The sequence below is a fragment of the Pleurodeles waltl genome, chromosome 8 (genome assembly GCF_031143425.1).
Source record: "Pleurodeles waltl isolate 20211129_DDA chromosome 8, aPleWal1.hap1.20221129, whole genome shotgun sequence".
In the NCBI taxonomy this organism is placed as follows: Eukaryota; Metazoa; Chordata; class Amphibia; order Caudata; family Salamandridae; genus Pleurodeles; species Pleurodeles waltl.
Genome location: NC_090447.1, coordinates 1,531,154,939 through 1,531,176,462, shown reverse-complemented (window position 1 = coordinate 1,531,176,462; position 21,524 = coordinate 1,531,154,939). Strand labels below are relative to the sequence as shown.

Here is a 21,524-nt window from a genome sequence, read left to right as displayed (position 1 = left end):
TCCTCGCCCTTGAAGCATGCTCATAAACCCACAACAGCAAATTTCCAAACTAATAAAAAAAAAAAAAAACTGCCACCCATCTTACGAGGTTCTGCTTCACGAACCCAAGCAGTTTGGTTTTATCTGTGAAAACAAGGAAAACGTGGTTTGTTAGGGACACTTTCTGTTTTTTAATGTTTACTGCAATTTTCCGAAGAAAGAAATTGTTCTATGAAAAATTATAGAAGTTCACAGTTTGGGTGTCTAAGCTGGTTTTGAGAGAGCGTTGGTGATATTTCTGAGGCTGTACACCCACCCAAGCTCATCCTCTCAGAAGGGTTTCTACTTGGCTTAGGGTGACGTTGAACTGTACTGACATTGGGGGATCTGAAAAAGATAGGCGCATTAGACTGCAGTTACCAGATGGCCTTCTGCCTCTGGTGCTCCAGCTAGCACACGTACGACATCCTGTGACGTGCACAAGACAGAGGCTACATTTGGGCTGGAGCATGAGATCCGTCTTTGCGTATGTTACAACCACTGTTTGAAAGTCATGGTGAAGTAGCTACTTGAACCCTGGACAAAAAAAAAAACATCTCCACACTGCATGTCAAATACACTTTGTGGAAGACAGAATGAAAGGCAGCTGGAGGTAGAGAGAGGTAGGTGGGGAATGAGAAATAGAGGAGAAAAGAGGGAGAAAGACTGAAGATGGGTATTAGGGGGAAGAGAGAGAGAAAAAGAGGAAGAGACAAAGAAGGCCCGCCACCGACTGCCTGCTGGGCAGAACAGTCTGGACAGAAATGCTATTTCTGGGCATGTCTTTTATAATCAGTCTCCCTGTTTTCTTGGCACAAACCAGCCCTATTACAGTGCACTAAGGACCCCAGTAAGATCCTGTTGGCCTTTTGGTTCACCGCACCCAAGCTAATATAGCAGAAACTCATCCTTTCAGGTCTTATTCCCTCTTTCGGCCTTGCGTATCCCATGCAGAGCCCACTTACATCGGCTAACGGCACTGTGTGACCCTTCTCTCTTGCTGAAGGTCTTTAGAAGCAGCCTTCAGCCACGTTAGAAGCCTTTCTATCACTGAGGTTGATCAGTAACTCCTCCAGTCTAGAATCACAGGAGTTTGTGCTGGACGCCTCTTGGTCTCGCCCTTCTCTACATTTGGTAGCTCTTGGTACAGTGCTTCTCCTGTGAAGGAGTCTGCGCTGTGGCCACGATAATACCAAGGAAAGGTCACTCAAGTCATTACTACTAACAGACAATCTTTCTGTACCAGCAACTTGCAGATCAAGATGCTCCCTTCATTCCTGAGAATCTTCTACATATAATGTAGTCGACTTGGTTTTCTTGTTCTAAAAATAATCAGTGTTGCGAACTACCTGGTATGAAAAACATCGTTCTTTGGTCCTAGGCTGACCACGTCCCATGGGACCCAGGGCATTATTGGGTGTGCACATGTGTGTACAGTTAACGAGCTGACGCAGTGCAAAGCGTGCAAGGACATACCTGTGTGAGTGCAAGTCCGGCTGGCTGCCTTGTCCCCAGGGGATGGATCCAATAAAGGGATTGAAGCACAGACCACTGAGCCGGATCTGCAGCGCAAGGCAGGGAGAAAATTTGGTCAGGCCATGAGAGGAAAGGGTGTATGTGTATGATTCCTCTATTCCTACATACAGAGTGCAACTGGAAAGTGGTTTAAGGGCGAGATTGGCTCTCTCAGGCCAATGACTACTTCCCCAACACCTGCACAAATAACCATTGGTTGCATTACTATCATCCCTGTAAAGGGGCTGCCAAGAAAGAGGTGCAGAGATAGGGCCATAAACTCTCATTCCAGGCTGACAAGAACCTTCAGTCACAAAAGACTACCAGATACACACAGCCCATGCACATCCTGTAGTTGCATGGAGCAAAGGAAATCTATCATTGCTCCAAACCCTGAAGACGTGTTCTATTTGGCGGTGGTCACTCAGGCTGCCATGTGCAAGGAGCAGCTGATATTGAGGCCAGCTACTCTAAACCAGCAAATGCAGGGCTTTCAATGAAAGTGGCTATACTACACATTGTTTATTTCCAGAATGAAGTAGAAACTTCAGTAAAAGTTGGGAACTGCAACAATACATCTATAGTGGAGGACACAAAACTTCTAGCAGCTGGAATCACAATCTTACATGAATATGTTCACATCAATGCTACGGGAAGGTGCAGAGGGACAATTGTTAACTCACAGGAGGTAGATTTAAGGTGGTAGACACAGGAAGACAGGAAATCTTGCAATGATATCCTTTACGTGGTTACATGCTTTAGATCATTTACTTTAAGAAATACATGGCCGTCTGTCGTAAGGATAGACCGCTGGTGAGGGACAAGAAAGAAACAAGAGCCTGACCTCCTAATCATTCCACTGTTGAGCATCAATTAGGGCAGTGCATCACCCTTGCCATCTAATCCCCAAGTGGATTCAACAGGACACTTGAAATCTGCTTAATTCTATTTAACCTATTCACACCTCTGGGCACTTCCACGATCACACCAAGTCTTCGTCTCTGACACATTTAAACTGCACCCACCACCTTCCAACCATCTGACGTAAGACTGACGCCCTAAGCCACACACCAGTCATCACAAAGAGGGGTGCTGATCCTCTGCCATGTTAATGCTGAGGAAGCAGTCTTCTCCATGCCACGTGAGGGCAGAATTTACAGCATTCACATCATGACGGCCAGAACCCTGGGCCTCTTCCCTCAACCGGCTCCCTTGAATTTGCTTTGTTTTCTGGGAGGAACAAGGCATCCAGGCAAAATCACCTTTACAATCATACCGGTCTTCTTAAATTAAGGTCTGAAAAAACAAACCGAATTGGCAGTTAGTATAAAGTAATTTACTAGTGCAACCATCAACAAGCCAGCGTTTTTACCTCCGAGGCACTCCCACATCTGCCTAGCTAAAGACTTGGCAATGCACTCTATGCAGAGCAAGCAAGGGACCGAGGGCCCCGCTGAAGTGCTCAGCAAGATTCTGCATGATGAACGGGCCCTGGGTGCAGAGGGAACTTGCAAGAGAAGTATTGGAGCATCTGGCTACAATCAGCAGCATGTATAGCATGTGCGAGCCAAGGTTTCTTTGACATCTGCCCAGTGGGAACAGCCCCCAGCTACTTAGGTTTTATTATAGTTTACCCCAGAGGCAATAACTAAATACACAAGTGGCAGTTTGATGTGCTCTAACCATGACACCATCAAAGACAATGGTGAGTCAACAACACAGCAATTCATTATTTGGTGAAGAATGATCATGATATCAAAGCTCTTTCCAAACACGTTGCACAGTGAACATGCTCCAGGTCCCACTGACTACCAGTTTGGCTTCCTCACAAAGATGGATGAAATGGACACATTTGATCAGAGGTGTCAACTACACACTGAGACTCAAAGTTTCATGAAGGACTGTAATAACGTGCTTCACAACACAGGGTTCAAGAGATTCTGGGTCAAGAATCTACAACTCAGGGTGAGGTTCTATCATGAAACTTTGATGAAGTGCCACTTCGACCATACTAACACCAAACAAAATGATCTAGACCTGTAAACTATAATCCTTTCGTCAGATCTCAGATTGAATCATGGGCGGATCCCAAACATATTCCATGGGCACTCAAGTGTATGTGACAGGTCAGCACACTACGTTTTCACCCAAACCCTATAAACAGTATTTGCAGAAAACCTGCAGCCCTGCAACTTTTTCGAGATGGTGGTGCCTTGAGAAGTGTTGGTCAGGGTTCTTGCGTACAAGTCTTTCCCCGTCCCCCAAAATGTGGGATTGTAGAGATGATCCATTAAAGGCCAGTTTGACAAGCGGCAGCATAGCCTTCTCCCAGCGCAGTGTTGTCGATACTTAACAAAGGCTACCTTTGGAGATCTCACGGTGAAATGCATAGCTGTGCACAACGTCTATGTATACCTGAGGTATTCAGGCCCAGGCAGTCCTAGCTCTTCAGGTTCTATTATGAGCTACACTGATGGACAAGGATAACAAGGCCACTACAGTGCCAAGGTTTGTGTGTATTCTTTGGAGAATGCACCCGGGTCTAACTCTAACGAAACTAAAAGACCATTCAATATCTTGAAACCTTTTTCAGTCGCTGACATCTGAAATCCCACAATAAAAAAAATACAGGAACAGACATACCACAAGTTATCACTTCTGAATAAAGTCTGCCTGAGCCGTGAGCCTTGAAAGTGTTATCGTGCTTCTTGTGACACTGTTTATCACATGGTTTCACCCGCATTCCTCATCGGTTCTCTAGGCATTCAAATAGAGTGCCTTTTTTGCTAACTTCACAAACCAGGCGCCCCTCCTGAAATGAGAACGAAATGTGTGGGCACTGCCACCCATCTTCCACCATGTCCATATGTCGCCAGTCACTAAGACCAAGAGTCCTAAACTCTGTGCTTCCAAGTAAGAACCAGAACACTCAAACCCACAACAATCGACCAGATGGCTCCGACTTAATTGCAAGTAATCAAAAAATGCATGAAAAAGAACTTACTTCGCTTGAAGCTTTCTGGCCCTTAAATCGCTTTCTTCCCACCAAGATTACTTGCACTTGCGACCTTATCTATCCTTGGAAGCACAAATCAGCCTGCCACAACTTATGCCCCCTAACCATATCAAAATTTGTGCCTGTAGTTATTTGTCATCTGCGGCTCTGAAAAAGTATGTACAAGGACCTCAATGGAAAGACTCAACAAAATGCTAAAGGAGTGATAAAGCATGCCAACTTTCCGATCTTCAGGCAGAATAGACGTATTCCCTTGTCTCACAACCTGAACCGGGCTTGTGGCATTGGGCAATCTAAATCTCTATTACGTAAGTGGCTCTTCCTCTAGAAAATAGCCAAATTCACAATCATTTGCCTAGTGCACGAGGTTACTGCCGTTCAGGACTGGGTTAAGGTTACAAATGGAGCGGTCCTCACAGTCGTCAGATGCCAAGGAACATCCATCATCCTCTACACACACAGCCAGAGGACGATTCAAAGCTATGAACCAGCATAGCATCACACCTTAAAATAGAAATGCGTTTCCACCAAAATCACCAGGGATTACTAGTTTCCCCCTTCATACAAAGATATCGGATTTGTGCAGCTAGTGACAGGATTGACCACTATAATGGTCCTTTTCTGTGTGGTACTCTTATTTATCTGCCTTTAACACTTTGGGCTCTCTAAAGTGACAATGCTACTGAATGGAATCCGGTTTAAAATGGGTTATGTGGAAAAAAGTGACCTTAGAAACAATATTGAGAAGAAAATGTATGGCGTAACGTGTTTGCAAATTGCTCAGTGATCAAAACAGAAGTATGGGTTTGCTTGGGCTGCCAAAAGACCAATCCAGTGCCTAAGCAATGTCATGCTTGGCTTTTTCCCCTCTGGGTCATAGACAATGATTATGGCTCTTCAACCTTCACTGCCAGCCTGGAAAGAAACCTTGGGTCGCACAAAGAATTTGTACAGATAGCCCCAGTGCAAATGTTCGAATTGTGCAGAGGAGATCTTTGCTACAAACAACCATGTTTATGTACTAGCATCTCAGTACGAGTCAAATAACTTTAATAGTGGAATCTGACCAGAGAAGAAATCTAGTGGAATGTATGTCTTCAAGCACTTTACTATTTGCAGAATTACTCTGTAAAACTGTGCGCTCTGTGCGACACAATCAGAAGGGTTAAAGAACACCGACCACTTGGGAGGGTGATGCATTTTCCAAACTATCATAGATCTTTCAAGTGAACACTTTGTAAAGAGCTCAGCTCCACTGCTAGCTGAAATGTCAGAGCTCCTAGATTTTGAAGAAGTGGCATTCAATCACAACAAAACATATCTTCACACAGCTTTAACATTTAGCAGGAAACATTAGCGTTCAGGTACATTTTCAGTCTGTGCTGTAAAAGAAACCCACAAACAGCCACCCAAAATGCAGAACTGTGAGCATCACTTCTACTGTAAGACAGCTACTGCAGAAAGAACGGAGGGATGTCTGCCAACACAAACTACCTCCCTTAAGCAGACACGTTGAGCTCTTCTGCATCATTGATCTACGAATATCACAAACTGCATGACAACCGAGGAACACAAGAGCCCACAAAATAGATTCATAAAGTTGGTTTTAGGAAGCCCTCTATACACCTATATCTACTGTCGATATACTTCAGGAAAAACGAACACACCATTTTGAGGGTTTAAAATTATAAGGTATACAAAAGACTCTTACTCCTCTGCTTAACACAAATGTTACTTTCTTTTACCATCCCTTCTTTTTACGGTTTAGCTGCAGAGCTGTGTGATGTACATATGGGGTTCCAGAGAGGAAGTTAAGCCTTCTGCCATTCTAGCATTAGAGATTGTAGGGGCAGCACGGATCTGTTAAAAACAGGCCACGTCGCTGCTTCTTTCTCCTTTGTGTGCAGCAAATACCACTCCAGGCAGCAGCAGCCCCACCACACAAAGCTATGACACCAGAACCACCACGGCCACATCCCGCACCACCACCAAAAACACAACATCCACATCCTGCACCGCCACACATAAAACATCAATGCCAGCTGAAGTAAGACCTGCACCAAACCAGCCCCACCAAACATGCAATTCCTAGGTCATCAGAACCACCACATCCACAGTCCGCACCAATCCAGGAAGCGGCACCACCACCACACATGCAATGCCTGTGCCATCAGAACCACCACCTCCACAGCCCCGCACCACTAATGGCAGCTGCAGCAAAACCACACAAACAAACCTATGACACCAGAGCCACAACATTCACCCATACCACCACAGGTAGCAGCACCACAACACATAAAATGCCTATGTCATCAGAACAACCACCTGCACAGCCCACACAAGCAACACCACACATGAAATGCCTATGCCACTAGACCACCCCCTCCACATCCCGCACCACTCCAGGCAGCACCATCACAAGTCGCACCTATGCCACCAAAACCAGAGCCCACACTACACATGCAGTGCCTATGCCACCTGAACCACCACTTCCACGACTCGCACCATCACACAAGTCGCACCAATGCCACCAAAACCGCAGCCCACACTACACATGCAGTGCGTGCGCCACCTGAACCACCATCTCCACAACCTGCACCAGAATAGGAAGGCATAGCACAACAAGAAACACATGCACCACATGCTACATAACTGCGTGTATGTCAGAATATTAAGGTTAAAAAAATAATTGTAATATCCACTGAAAAATACCACAATTTAAAAAATGTTCTCTACTTACCTTGCCAATGCCTAGACTATCAAAGCAAACAGATGTGAAGTTTAGAGTTAATCTATACTTAGTACATCTCAATATTGCTGCAGCTTGATGTTAAAACTGAGATTGTTGTACCACACGTGCATAGCCACATCACAGCAGCAACCCGAGCAGCATTACAAGTATCAGTATCAGCAGAAGTGAATCCCATCACCACAAGCAGCAACATTGCCACTACCACAAGCAGCAGGACCGCAGCCACAACCAGAAGTCCAAGTAAGTCAATATGAAGCCTTAGTGAATGGAATGTACTGTCAACCTACTGGCAACAGTCAACACAGGGGCCAATGTAATTTTTTTTCATTACCTCTCTGTAGTAATCCATGCTGTAGATCATTCTATGGGTTCTCTGCCACCAAAGGACGGCGAGAGCCAAGAAGCCACTGCTCCAGTGTTTCTGCAGCTAATCAAAGCACCATATGCAAACCATCGAACTTGACGGATGTACTCTCCTTAATTGCCTCTTTATGTAATAGCTATGAAAAGCTTTTAATCCACCAACACAAGCTCAAGTGCCAGACCTATATGGACAATCAAACCATGCCGAAACTAGTGAGACTGCCCTCGTACTGGGTCATTAGGTACACTATCACAACATATTAACTTTACACCTACAACTTGTTCATTTTCAGGTGCTATGCCCAAGTAATTGAATAAAAAGAAGCAAAACAAGACTACAATAACCATTAAAGCAATTGGTTATCTCAGGAAAGGGGACTGGAAAGTCCGTATTGACCTTTGGGGGGGAAGAGGGGTTCACCCTAGCTGCTACTAGTAGGTAGGTGCACAGAGGCATTAGATGTTTGGCATAGGTAGAGGCCTGCAAAGTCCAAGGCTAGGTTCACCTTAAAGAGACTGGGCTGACTTTTTTCGAGGTTGTATACAAATGAACAAGTAGTTCGGTATCATCCCTGGTAACATTTTGGGTGGAATATTTACTCTTCAAACAGAGTACCTTCTCTGACTGATGAAAACCACTCAGCCCCCAAACGGACTGGTACAAAAAACACATTTTGCATCAGCTACTGCACATTAGCAAGGCAACCTACACGACAGCCACATAACTTAGCAAAATGCTTACTAAAAACTTGGCCAATAAACTACACTAACACCTTGTATATGGGCAACGGTAGGAGACAGCCTAATTAATGTTAGGCTTGGTTTCAGAGAAGGCAAGAGTCGGAACCTGCACTGCGGTAGATACACAGCAAAAACCGTGCTACTGCACCACAACTAGGCGAGTTTAGGAGCAAACATTTCACCCACATTTCATACAGAGCATAGAATGCATTCCAAACTCTCCCTGCTGAACGGTCATCCAAAAACTGTTACCATCTACAAAGATAAATACTAGTGAAAAGAAATATGCTTTAAGTTCAACTTTCTCCAGATCCAAAGATGAACGTAAAACGCACTTGTTTCCACTAGACTTCTGTTCATTTTGTAGAGGATGGTGTATAGAACTACATCGCACTCTTGAAACTCAACATTTTTCTTTCTATCTTACAGATTTGTGGAGAACCACGACATCCATTTGACTCCCACAATGAACGAATGCCTGGGGGATCAGCAATTCTCCATGGGAAGGCACATGGCGAAAACACCAAGCATAACACTATAACACAAGGATTTGCAATGCAATGGGTCTCGCATTTGCTCCATTTAGAGAGATTGGCGCTGTCAATTTCTAACTGGACTTTTCTTGCCACAAATAAAAAATGAAAAGTAAAATATTAGTTGGCATAAGCAAGCCAATTCAAAGCGCCATAAGCATGAGCGTGAAGGAGAGACACAAAAAGAAGTTGGCTCGCTGTCAAACATATCAGCATTGCACAATTATCCATGTACGAGGGTCAGTCAGCAAGGAGGTTACAGAACCTCCCCAAGAAAAGGTATAGGAAAATGGCCCTTAAAACAAACTTGCCAGAGAGGATCCCCAGGCGATTCAGACTATGCGTCCACCCTGGGCGGACCTCTCTGCACCCCCCCCGGACGACACATGCAGAGGGAATCCCAAGGACCCCCTTGACCGTGACTGCCAGGGATGAAGATATGTTGCCCGGAGAAGCACTGCACCCGCAGCAGCCTCCAGGCTCAAGAGAAACTGACCACAAGTGCAGCAACGACCAGCAGGCGACCCTTGCCCAGTCGGTGGCTTGCCCTAGAAGCCCCCCGTGCCCTGCCTGCAGTCCGTAAGTGACCCCCAGGTGCTTCCATAGAGTTCTATTGAGAACCAGACACCCTGTTTGCACACTGCACCCTGCCGCCCCTGTAATGACGAGGTGGGGTTTTTGTGCCTACTTGGGGCCCCTCCAGTACTCTTTCAAACTCTCCTGGTCTGCCTTCCGACGATGCGGGTACTTACCTGCAAGCAGACCGGAACCAGAGAACCCTCTGTCTCCGTAGGGGCCACGTTATTTTGGCTCCTGTTTGACCTCTGCACCTAACTGGCCCTGTGTTGCTGGGTGTTTGGGGTTGACTTGAACCCCAAATGGTGCACTACCTGGAGACTGGAACTGTAGGTCATGTACTTACCCCTAAAACTTTATTTTCTTCCACCAGGAACAGTTCTGAAAATTCACTGTGTCCACTTTTAAAATAAATATTCCCTTTCTTAAAAACTGTTTACTTGACTAAAGTGAAACAAAGTTACATTGATGTCTATGCTAAGTACTTACTTACAACAGTTTTTACTTCTGAACTGAGACTTGTGGTTCTAGTAATAAAGTAACAAAAATATCGTTTTCTATATAAAATCTTAGTGGTCTGGAGTTAAGCCCTTGAGAGTGTCAGGCCTCTTGGGGAACCCCTGGACTCTGTGCACACTATCTCATTTTGATACAGTATATACAGAGCCAGCTTCATACAAAAGGCAAGCCCACAAACCAGTGAAAGTGATGGGTGTGCAGTGGGTGTGGGTAAAACCGCACAATACTTACAAAAGGTCAAAGCGATTGTGTGCTTGATCTAAAAACTAGACTTTTTGCTTCTGGCTGTGCTGGTTTAACTTGAGAGTTTTCCCACCAGAAGCCAGAGTCTACAATGGGCTGAATTGCCGGCATGCAATGCAGTCAGTGACATGTCCCTCGACTCCCATGGCTGCCTGTAGCCAAATGAAGATCTGCTGAACTATCTAAACAGGGTTCACTGAAACAGCTAAGATTCCTGAGGGCAAAAATTAAGACACCCCTCCTTCCCCAGAGCATGTGAACAATGCAGCAGCATCCCACACAAAAAAGCAAGAAGATGACAAGACATCAGTACGTGACCTTAACTGTAAGGAAATGCCTCCTTGGCATGGTTACCCCCTGACTTTTTGCCTTTGCTGATGCTATGTTTTGAATTGAAAGTGTGCTGAGGCCTGCTAACCAGGCCCCAGCACCAGTGTTCTTTCCCTAACCTGTACTTTTGATTCCACAATTGGCACACCCTGGCATCCAGATAAGTCCCTTGTAACTGGTACCTCTGGTACCAAGGGCCCTGATGCCAGGGAAGGTCTCTAAGGGCTGCAGCATGTATTATGCCACCCTAGAGACCCCTCACTCAGCACAGACACACTGCTTACCAGCTTGTGTGTGCTAGTGAGAACAAAATGAGTAAGTCGACATGGCACTCCCCTCAGGGTGCCATGCCAGCCTCTCACTGCCTATGCAGTATAGGTAAGACACCCCTCTAGCAGGCCTTACAGCCCTAAGGCAGGGTGCACTATACCATAGGTGAGGGTACCAGTGCATGAGCACTGTGCCCCTACAGTGTCTAAGCCAAACATTAGACATTGTAAGTGCAGGGTAGCCATAAGAGTATATGGTCTGGGAGTCTGTTTTACACGAACTCCACAGCACCATAATGGCTACACTGAAAACTGGGAAGTTTGGTATCAAACTTCTCAGCACAATAAATGCACACTGATGCCAGTGTACATTTTATTGTAAAATACACCACAGAGGGCACCTTAGAGGTGCCCCCTGAAACTTAACCGACTATCTGTGTAGGCTGACTGGTTCCAGCAGCCTGCCACACTAGAGACATGTTGCTGGCCCCATGGAGAGAGTGCCTTTGTCACTCTGAGGCCAGTAACAAAGCCTGCACTGGGTGGAGATGCTAACACCTCTCCCAGGCAGGAGCTGTAACACCTGGCGGTGAGCCTCAAAGGCTCACCCCTTTGTCACAGCACCGCAGGACACTCCAGCTAGTGGAGTTGCCCGCCCCCTCCGGCCCCGGCCCCCACTTTTGGCGGCAAGGCCGGAGAAAATAATGAGAACAACAAGGAGGAGTTACTGGCCAGTCAGGACAGCCCCTAAGGTGTCCTGAGCTGAGGTGACTCCAACTTTTAGAAATCCTCCATCTTGCAGATGGAGGATTCCCCCAATAGGATTAGGGATGTGACCCCCCTCCCCTTGGGAGGAGGCACAAAGAGGGTGTACTCACCCTCAGGGCTAGTAGCCATTGGCTACTAACCCCCCAGACCTAAACATGCCCTTAAATTTAGTATTTAAGGGCTCTCCCTGAACCTAGAAATCAGATTCCTGCAACAACAAGAAGAAGGACTGCCTAGCTGAAAACCCCTGCAGAGGAAGACCAGAAGACAACAACTGCCTTGGCTTCAGAAACTCACCGGCCTGTCTCCTGCCTTCCAAAAGAACTCTGCTCCAGCGACGCCTTCCAAAGGGACCAGCGACCTCTGAACCCTCTGAGGACTGCCCTGCTTCAACGACGACAAGAAACTCCAGAGGACAGCGGACCTGCTCCAAAAAGACTGCAACTTTATCCAAAGAAGCAGCTTTAAAGAACCCTGCAATCTCCCCGCAAGAAGCGTGAGACTTGCAACACTGCACCCGGCGACCCCGACTCGGCTGGTGGAGAACCAACACCTCAGGGAGGACCCCCGGACTACTCTACGACTGTGAGTACCAAAACCTGTCCCCCCTGAGCCCCCACAGCGCCGCCTGCAGAGGGAATCCCGAGGCTTCCCCTGACCGCGACTCTCTGAAACCTAAGTCCCGACGCCTGGAAAAGACCCTGCACCCGCAGCCCCCAGGACCTGAAGGACCGGACTTTCACTGCAGAAGTGACCCCCAGGAGTCCCTCTCCCTTGCCCAGGTGGAGGTTTCCCCGAGGAAGCCCCCCCTTGACTGCCTGCAGCGCTGAAGAGATCCCTTGATCTCTCATTGACTTCCATTGCGAACCCGACGCTTGTTCTAACACTGCACCCGGCCGCCCCCGCGCCGCTGAGGGTGACATTTCTGTGTGGGCTTGTGTCCCCCCCCCGGTGCCCTACAAAACCCCCCTGGTCTGCCCTCCGAAGACGCGGGTACTTACCTGCTGGCAGACTGGAACCGGGGCACCCCCTTCTCTCCATTGAAGCCTATGCGTTTTGGGCACCACTTTGAACTCGGCACCTGACCGGCCCTGAGCTGCTGGTGTGGTAACTTTGGGGTTGCTCTGAACCCCCAACGGTGGGCTACCTTGGACCAAGAACTGAACCCTGTAAGTGTCTTACTTACCTGGTAAAACTAACAAAAACTTACCTCCCCCAGGAACTGTGAAAATTGCACTAAGTGTCCACTTTTAAAGTAGCTATTTGTGAATAACTTGAAAAGTATACATGCAATTGAAATGATTCAAAGTTCCTAGAGTACTTACCTGCAATACCTTTCAAACAAGATATTACATGTTAAATTTGAACCTGTGGTTCTTAAAATAAACTAAGAAAAGATATTTTTCTATAACAAAACCTATTGGCTGGATTTGTCTCTGAGTGTGTGTTCCTCATTTATTGCCTGTGTGTGTACAACAAATGCTTAACACTACTCCTTGGATAAGCCTACTGCTCGACCACACTACCACAAAATAGAGCATTAGTATTATCTATTTTTACCACTATTTTACCTCTAAGGGGAACCCTTGGACTCTGTGCATGCTATTCCTTACTTTGAAATAGCACATACAGAGCCAACTTCCTACATTAACCATCACTCCTTTCCTGATTTCATCCTCCTCATTTTCCACTCCTGCTGCCACAATGCCCGTTAATGGACCCTTTGTGTCAAGCAGTCGGTTGCTTTAGCTATGTACATGTCATAAGTCGCCTGTATTCCTCCTTCTCATTTCCAGCTGCAGAAAAGAACCCTTCTTCTACAGTGAGTTGCACTGGATGATTTCGGCACAGCAGCTTGAAGGTCATAATGTAACTGTGATTGTAACCAACAAAAACTCTACCTCAAAATCTCCAATCAAGTCAAGGCTTTCTGTGACTAAAAACATGCTGCAAGCTCACCCACAACTTGATGTCAAGCATGTTAAAAATATACCCAGACAGACGACCACAGATTCACACACAGCTATTCGCCATGAACCTAGATATCACCATCAAGTCAATAGTCAATGCAAAAAAACAAAAAAAGAAAATAACTTGGGTTCACCTGCAACACAGGCCTGCTCTTCAAAGCGCACATTGCCTACCTCTCTCACAAGAAAAGTGATTCTCCTTCATGAGTCTGGGAGCAAGACTACACTGCAAGTCTTGTTACTCTCCCACCTAGACTGAGGAAAAGCTTTTCTTAACACTACTATTGCTCCCCTCAAAGGCTTTGCAATTTATGCAACACGTCTCAGAAGGGCAAGAGAAGTTCAACTAAGTTCCCTCAACACTGGAGGAAGTACTCTTTCTCCTCCTCCAAGCCCGAACCATCTTCAAGACCAGGCTGTGTGAAACCACACCCCTGCACAAGTCAAAAGGAATTAAAGCCAAGGTGGACACCTCACCTCAAGACCCAGGACTTAAAGAAGTAATACAAGAACCAAAAGATGAGACAACATGTCTGCTCTCCATCTGCGCACCAGGATCTGGACTATGCCCACTGAAAGCAGTACTGCTCCTGTAATTCAGGCATAAATTGCAGACATTTTTCAAAAACTACTACTGTTCTACATGATGGAACCTACATGTTACCTACCTCATTATAATCTTGAACTGTATCCCTGGGCTCTTGCCTGCTATTCACATATAGCAAAACTTTAAGGCTTTATAAAAACAACATCAGAAGAATTTTCAGCTCAAATGTTTATGGAAGGAGGGATACATAACCTGCATAAGGTTGCTACAAGTATTTTGTGAAAGGTTTCTGGAGCTGGTACGGGACAAACGTTTTACTGAATAAAGTTCCAGATGTTAGACTTTGCAAAAGGGAATGCTAGTTTTCATTGCTTGTGAAGCATCAAGCTTATTGTACAAAGTCCACTGGTTCCAGTTCATTTGTAGAAGAGGTACACGGCTAGTGAATAACTAGAGGTTTAGTCATATAACGAATGACTGGTAAAGGCTTGAATTGGTCAGAACGTTTGTACCCACAATAAGGCTGGCTGCGGAGGTTGGAACAACCGCAATGGGGTCCAAGACAGATATGGATTAGGCATACAAGTTGTGCAAAACCCAAAACCTAAATGTGACGGAACAAGGGCAACAGCCTTAAATATGAACTCATTTCATTGGCCTGGTTTTTTCAGCTTTTGAAAGTTAAGTTTGTAAGTGGCAGCTTCAGTGAGCTCTCTGATCTATTATAAAACAGAAGAACCGTCAAAGATACAAGAATAGGTAATACTCCAAAAATATAGTGACGGTAATGAGATGGGATGGAGGGGTAATACAGCAGAACAAGAGAAAGACAGCTTTGGGAATTACCCTGAGATAGAGAATCCCTACAGGAAGGGAGTCAAGATACAAGGCCACACAGTTGATATCTTCAAAGGAGCTGAGTGCCTCTGCACATTGATGAATGTTAACAGTCTCCATATAGAGTTTAGAAAGAAGGTGGCTAGGATTGATCCTTGTGGATCACGACATCCCTCCGGGGGTGGAGGAGCAACGGGAACATTCAAGCTTTTCACACACAGACCATTCAGTGAATAAATCCTTACACTGACTTTCCATGCACACCCACGTTCAGAAACAGAGTGTTTAACAGAACATAATCATTTAAAATGCTGAACGCTCCTGGTGAATCAAGAAGTACCAGTAGGCAGGTATGGCCATTGGCAAGGATGCAGGGTAACATACAACACCTGCAAGGCTGTCATCCCTTCATGCCTCAAACTGTAGCCTAACTAGTTGGATCTCAGACGGATATCCTTGGGTCGGGATCATGTGATGAACGGAGCTCTTATTTTGACTAATTTCCACAATAAAGAAAGTTAGAAAAAAGAAACTCCATCATGATGAAATGCCAAAATAATGTAATACCTTTTCCACCAACATGGTATGTTTTTGTGGCAAAGGTGCATGCCTGTTAGAAGAAGAAGAAAAAAAGGGGGAGGTTGAAAAGGGGCAGTACTGAAAAATACAGAGAGAGGGGGAGAAGGGGGAAGAGGTGGCACTTCCCACCTTAAAATAGCAGAGGTTTTAGCGAAAAACAAGCACGAGGAAACAGATTTTCTGAAAGGAAAATATGTCAATAAAGATTCGATAAAATAAAGAAGCACCATTTTTGTGATTTTGTGTTAAAATACATAAAACCAGTTCAACAGTTTAAAGATCAGCTGACTAATGCCCAAACGGATTTTATTTTTATGGAGATGGGGTCCAAGAGATTGTATAAACCAGCCAAAACAATAACCTTGAGCAGCAGATGGAGAAAGGAAACGAGGCCTAGAACTGATTTAAAGAAGAAGCATAGAAAAATAAACATGTGATTGGACCATGAGCTAGTAATCCCTACCAAGAACACAAGTGTAGGTTGTAAGAAGAGAAATTTATGGATGGGGCATCTCTTTTTGAGGTTATCGGTCTAAGGAGGGACAAGCACGGAAATAATGGGCAGTAAGGTCAAGTGAGGGACTGCACAGGCTGAGAGAATGCCGAAGGAGGAGTGCCACCTCCACACTGGTGGAAAGAGAATATTTTGGGGTTGAGGAGTCAGTAATCCTGAGAGTAAAGGAGAAGACAGTCATACTTAAAGTCTGGTAAGTATGGGGGAATCAGAGAGATCATGCTGAAGGGTTGAGAATAATTTCATCCACCTCTGCTTGCAAGCTTTAAGGTGGTGAGGAGGCAACCGTGCTATAAATTTTGGACACTAGAAGGTTTATAAAAAAAAATTGTGTAAAGGAAAGGGGCCACAACAGTGGAAGCGGACAAAGGAAACGAGTGAATAGAGTAAATAAAAATGATGACATGGCTGCAAAGCTGGAAGTAACATGGAGTTCAGGGAAATTAGCCTGGGAGAATGAAGATCGACCACAGGACCTGAAGAAGAGAATTAGGAGTAAAACATAAGTCAATGAGTGTAAATGTAGGATATGGAGAATAGTGTGCAACACTGCAGATGAAAGGATAGATGCTAAGAGGGCAAAGCTGAACAGAGAGGAATCAAAGTAAACAAATTGGAGAACTGAGAGTGACTGGTGGATCTGATAAAGATGAGAAGAAGGGACTGAGGAGAAGCACAGAACATTCAACACAGCAAGAAGCTGGAGCAGCTATGTGTGGGACAAAGAAATCTCTACACACTGCAGAGGAGGAGAAGGGTGCAAAGGTGAACAAAACATGGAATCAAAGGAGATCAAGACAAGAGAACAGAGAGTCTGCAGGAACATAAAATATTGGGATGGAGGAAGTAAAAAAAGACAAATTTCAACAGGTGAAGCTGAAGAAATAAAACAGCCAATCATGAGTGGAGGGAAGCATGCACTAATAAAGCCAAATGAAACGACCAAAGTGACACCCAGTCCGGATTACCTGGCCACCCTATAACACCAAAAGCAGCACTTACCAAAAGCATATTATTGCATAACAGCAAAGCCAGTAAAAAGGAACCAGAACAATTACCTTTCTGAAGAGGGCCACTCCCAGCAGGGCAAGCAGTATCACCACAGCACCCGACCCCACTGAAATACACCACCGGTTACAATATTTAACACACTGCACCGCAGAACACAATAGTGCATGTTACTCTTCAGAGTTTCATTTTGCATTTTTTTTTTACATGCATATGTGGCACAATCTGTAAACTTTACTTTAAAAGGAGAGGGTGAAATTCGTAAGATTAAGTGGAAGCAGCTTTATGGACAGTCGTACCAAGGCTGGTCATTTAACAAGCTTTTTCGACAGATATTTAGGGCTTCCCTTTCTTACTCACATAGGATCTACAAGGGAGAGACCGGTTCTAAGTACAATATTTACCAGAAGCTGTCTTTTTTCAGCGATCCATAATCTAACAAGCAAGCAAATCATTTGTTTAGGATCTATAATTGTATTGAAAAAGTATGTTACCAGTGAATGCTTATTCAACTGACTAAGTAAGACAACGCAAGGGAGAGGTGTAAAAAGATTACTGGGCCAGAGACACCAACTCTTATAGAGACACTGTGATAAGTATGTGAAAATCTAGTCACTCCAGGGGGAAGAAAAAAAAAAAAACATAACATCCCTTTCTTACAGGTATGTGCGGTATCAGTTGGTACACCTGGCATATAGGATTCTCAGTTCAAGAGGGAGACACAAAGCTTTGTGAAATGCTTGTGAAAATAACTTGCCAATTTGAAGTTATTGGCGAGAAGTGTGGCTCTGACTTCAGACACCGTTTTCCAAAAAGGTTAACAAAAGTAGAATCAGGCATGGAATGCTCTCCTGTGCACAAGTTCAAAGTGACGCCATGAGTGCCACTTCCCGGATGCAATTACATTTACAATGCATAAACGTGAAGCTCACTGTTCTGACTGTATATTAAAGTATTAAAGATGGTAACTCCAACCATCCCAGTGGCCACACTGAATGCTACAGGAATAAAGCTCTGTACTAAATGAACATACAACAAATCTGAGGTCTGGAAAGTGAGACAAAGTGGATTGGGCAAGCAGACAATCAAGCTTGAGGCTTTGCAAGCCTGTATATTCAACAACTGGATTCATAGAAGCTCGGAGTTGACACAGCAGTGTTTAATGTTCAGTACATTAGGTCACTCCAACTGCATCAAAAAATACATCAGCCTGTAGTGGTGGGTGCACGATGGACACTGAGCCATACCTTGAACAAATAGCTCTCCTCAAACAAGTTTCTCAAAGGAAGCTCAATATTTGGTCCATTTAGTTTCTTGTGTGTGCTAGCAAGGAATGTTGTTTTAGCCCTGTAATGACCGGAGCAGATACAAAGTGAGAGCATTTTGGGCTCTTTCCGTGCAGTAGGACTACCTCGCTATCATTTCCCCACGTTGCATGCTTCCCTCACCACACAGCAGACAGCAAATGACTTCCATCAATGCTGATGCATAGTGGGCCAAAGGCGGTAGTCTTTCTTGCTGCTCACTGCAGCAGAACTGACCAACAGGAAAAATCTTAAAGTCACTGCAAAGCAGCCGCGAATAAGAATCTAAATAGATTATAGTACCGGCTCCAAGAAATCCCACCAAGAGCAAGCTGCTACACCTTGCTTGGCAGCAGGAGAGGGGTCATACCTCTGCCTAAGTTCTGGAAAGCCCTGGAGGAGCAGGCTCGAAGGTCCCCAGCAAAATGTATAGCTGAGAAAAGACAAGAAAACTGCACACTGCACTGTAAATTATCCTCTGACTTCACCATGTTTCAAAGGATTGTTAGCATGACAAAAGTGTTAAATAAGATACACTCTTCAGTACCACACACACACACAAAGAGCAACAAGTTATTCCCAGTAGACACTTTGCTGGACAAAAAAATTAAACTACATCCGGTGAAATTATGCGAACTACCAATACTAGATTATGGCCAAATAATTGATCATTTTTCTCCGAGTAAAATGGCAAAAGGGAATAGAACCTTCAGAACTTGTCTCACAGGGGCTACTCTGGGTCACAAAAGATCCCTTATCGCATGTAGAGTTCTCCTAGGTTTCTATAAAGTCTTCAGTCATATTCAACCTTGACATGGAGTTGCTTGGCACTCTGCTTACAGATAACAGAATCAAGATTCACCAATATGCCAATGATGCACAGCTCTACTTCCAAGTTTCCTCTGTTTCAGACATGTAGCACCTCAAACACTACTTACACATTATCGAGCTCTGGACATCACGTGCCTACCTGAAGTTCAACCCAACCAAGACAGATTTTCTGTTATTTACAAAGAATAAAGAAAGTGTGTAAACCTGGCTCAATGCCATGAAGCTTGATGGTTTCGAACCCCAACTCTCACTGAATGCCAAATCACTCTGGTTCACACTGGACACCAATCTTTCCTTCAAAGAACACACTGCCAAAAAACAAGGACAGTACGATACCAGCTCTCTCTTCTAAAGAAAGTCAAATTGTTTCTTCCCAAAAAATAATTCAGACCTGTTGTTTAATCCCTTGTACTGTCGCATCTTGATGATGATAATCCCTTGCACACTGCGGCATACCTCCTCCTGGGCCTGAAGAAATATAATCACTTCACCCCTACCCTGATGGAACTCCATAAACTATTTGCCGGCCCTCACCATCTTCACAACTAGCGGAACCATTTACAAAGCCATCAAAACGGGCACCCCCAATGGTGGGACCATCTCACTAGTCAAATGTTCCCCAAGAGCTCTGCCCAGTGGATATTAACCTTTAAGCAATCTGCTCCGTGCTGACCCAAGCTCTTGTTGAACATGAGACTAGAGAGCTGGTCCCACCACACACCCTATGGGGCCAGTATATAATCTGAGTTGGGGTGACCTGTGTGTCCTCCTACAATTGTGAGTATGCAGGAGTGTGTGCGTGCTGTTTGACACATTTACACAATCACCAAAAAGAGGGATTATTAGTAACTTCCACCTCACATTGTTTAGGGATATTGTGGACCTGACGAAGCCTGCATGACCCATCTGGGAAATTCAAGATGGATGTAACATGTAGACCACGACAGAGGACGCAAAGGCCATTACCACCTTCAAAACCCCCTCTACGTACGACTATAGCACAGCTCGTTTATAACCTTCTCAGGGTGATCATCATTAAATAAATGTAATAATCATGGTTACATCCTGGGTACTTTTATCTTTTCTCATCCCTGCAGTATCTAATAGCTACTAGACCACTGGTCGAGCCCACCCTAATGCACAGTCCAATGAGGACGCATGCCACCAGGTTTGGGGGACTCTTAAAACCTTAAGGGTTATGCACGAAGGGTTCTGCAACTTGAATCTTTGACTCAATTAAGATAGAGGGACTCTACTGAGGTTATTTAATTGCTGCATCTGGAAGATGGTAAGGCTCCCCAGTGCCTTCTCTTCTCCTTATGTTGAAGTATTACCTCTTTAAATGACACTGCATCACAATGCACTAATCAGCCACAACTCAGTTTCATCTCCTAGTACTCAATGACTTTCAGCTTGCCTCTGACCGTGTGCAGTGGCACAATGCCTTTTGTATAGGTTTGTGCTACAGAAATGAAATATACATAGACATACCGCCAATGCATGCCTCATGAAACAAAGGGATTCCTCGATAGACATGGACAACAAACTGCATTTCTTTTTCAATAGCTATCTCACAGTAGAAGTGCGATGTTGCATTCAGTTCTGCATTTGTGGGTACAAATTAACAAGCAATGCTAACAGGCAGCTCACACACCTGCAGACCACACGATTAAGCTCTGTCTTTGGATTTCCAAGCCAGACCTCTGACTTGCACAAGGAACATCACTGCAAGAGCTAGAATCTGCATAGCAGCCATAACTGAGTCCACAATCAACTTACCTGGCTAAACGTTGGCTTATTGTGCAACCGGGAACATCGGTCTCCGTGGCGGCATGCTCCAATCTTGAAATAGAAGGAACAGTTGACTCTGAAGGAGGAAAATGAAAAAAATGTTAGGAAAAACATTAATGTGGGAAACCTAGTAAAGACACAAGAAGACTGAAAAAGAAACAGGCTGAACTCCAGGTCAGCTTCCTGCTCTCAAGCACTGACCACAGGAAACTATTTTTAAAATTTAAGGTATTTACATATATGATGGACCTTAGCAAAAGGCCAGATTTTAGAGTACAACCACCCCAGCAAGTACCACGCATGGACCAAATTTTTAGTCTTCAAGGAAAACCACAAATAGGCATGTTTTCAGGATGAAGAAAAAAACTCAAGTTGTGGGGGATAGATAGGTATGGAGCACGCTACTGCACATAGAAGCCTTTGCATTAGCAAATTATCATGGACAAACTGAACCCATGATGGAAAGTTATAGGTTAGAAAATAGTTAGGTTTTAAGAGGT

The 21,524-nt window shown here is 44.8% G+C and overlaps 1 protein-coding gene across 9 annotated transcripts in view; it reads right to left on the bottom strand.

Annotated features, from left to right (window-relative positions):
• U2AF1 (U2 small nuclear RNA auxiliary factor 1) overlaps window positions 1–21,524 on the bottom strand; it is a 122,794-nt gene that overhangs the window by 76,232 nt on the left and 25,038 nt on the right. For 5 of the 9 annotated variants that reach the window (XM_069202954.1, XM_069202949.1, XM_069202953.1 and 2 more), the window contains exon 2: window positions 21,013–21,100. In XM_069202954.1, coding sequence (XP_069059055.1) covers window positions 21,013–21,100 — 88 coding nt within the window. Of the gene's footprint in view, window positions 1–1,494; window positions 1,581–17,148; window positions 17,208–21,012; window positions 21,101–21,524 lie in introns of all 9 variants that reach the window. The other 4 variants (XM_069202956.1, XM_069202955.1, XM_069202958.1 and 1 more) reach the window with 3 other exon arrangements.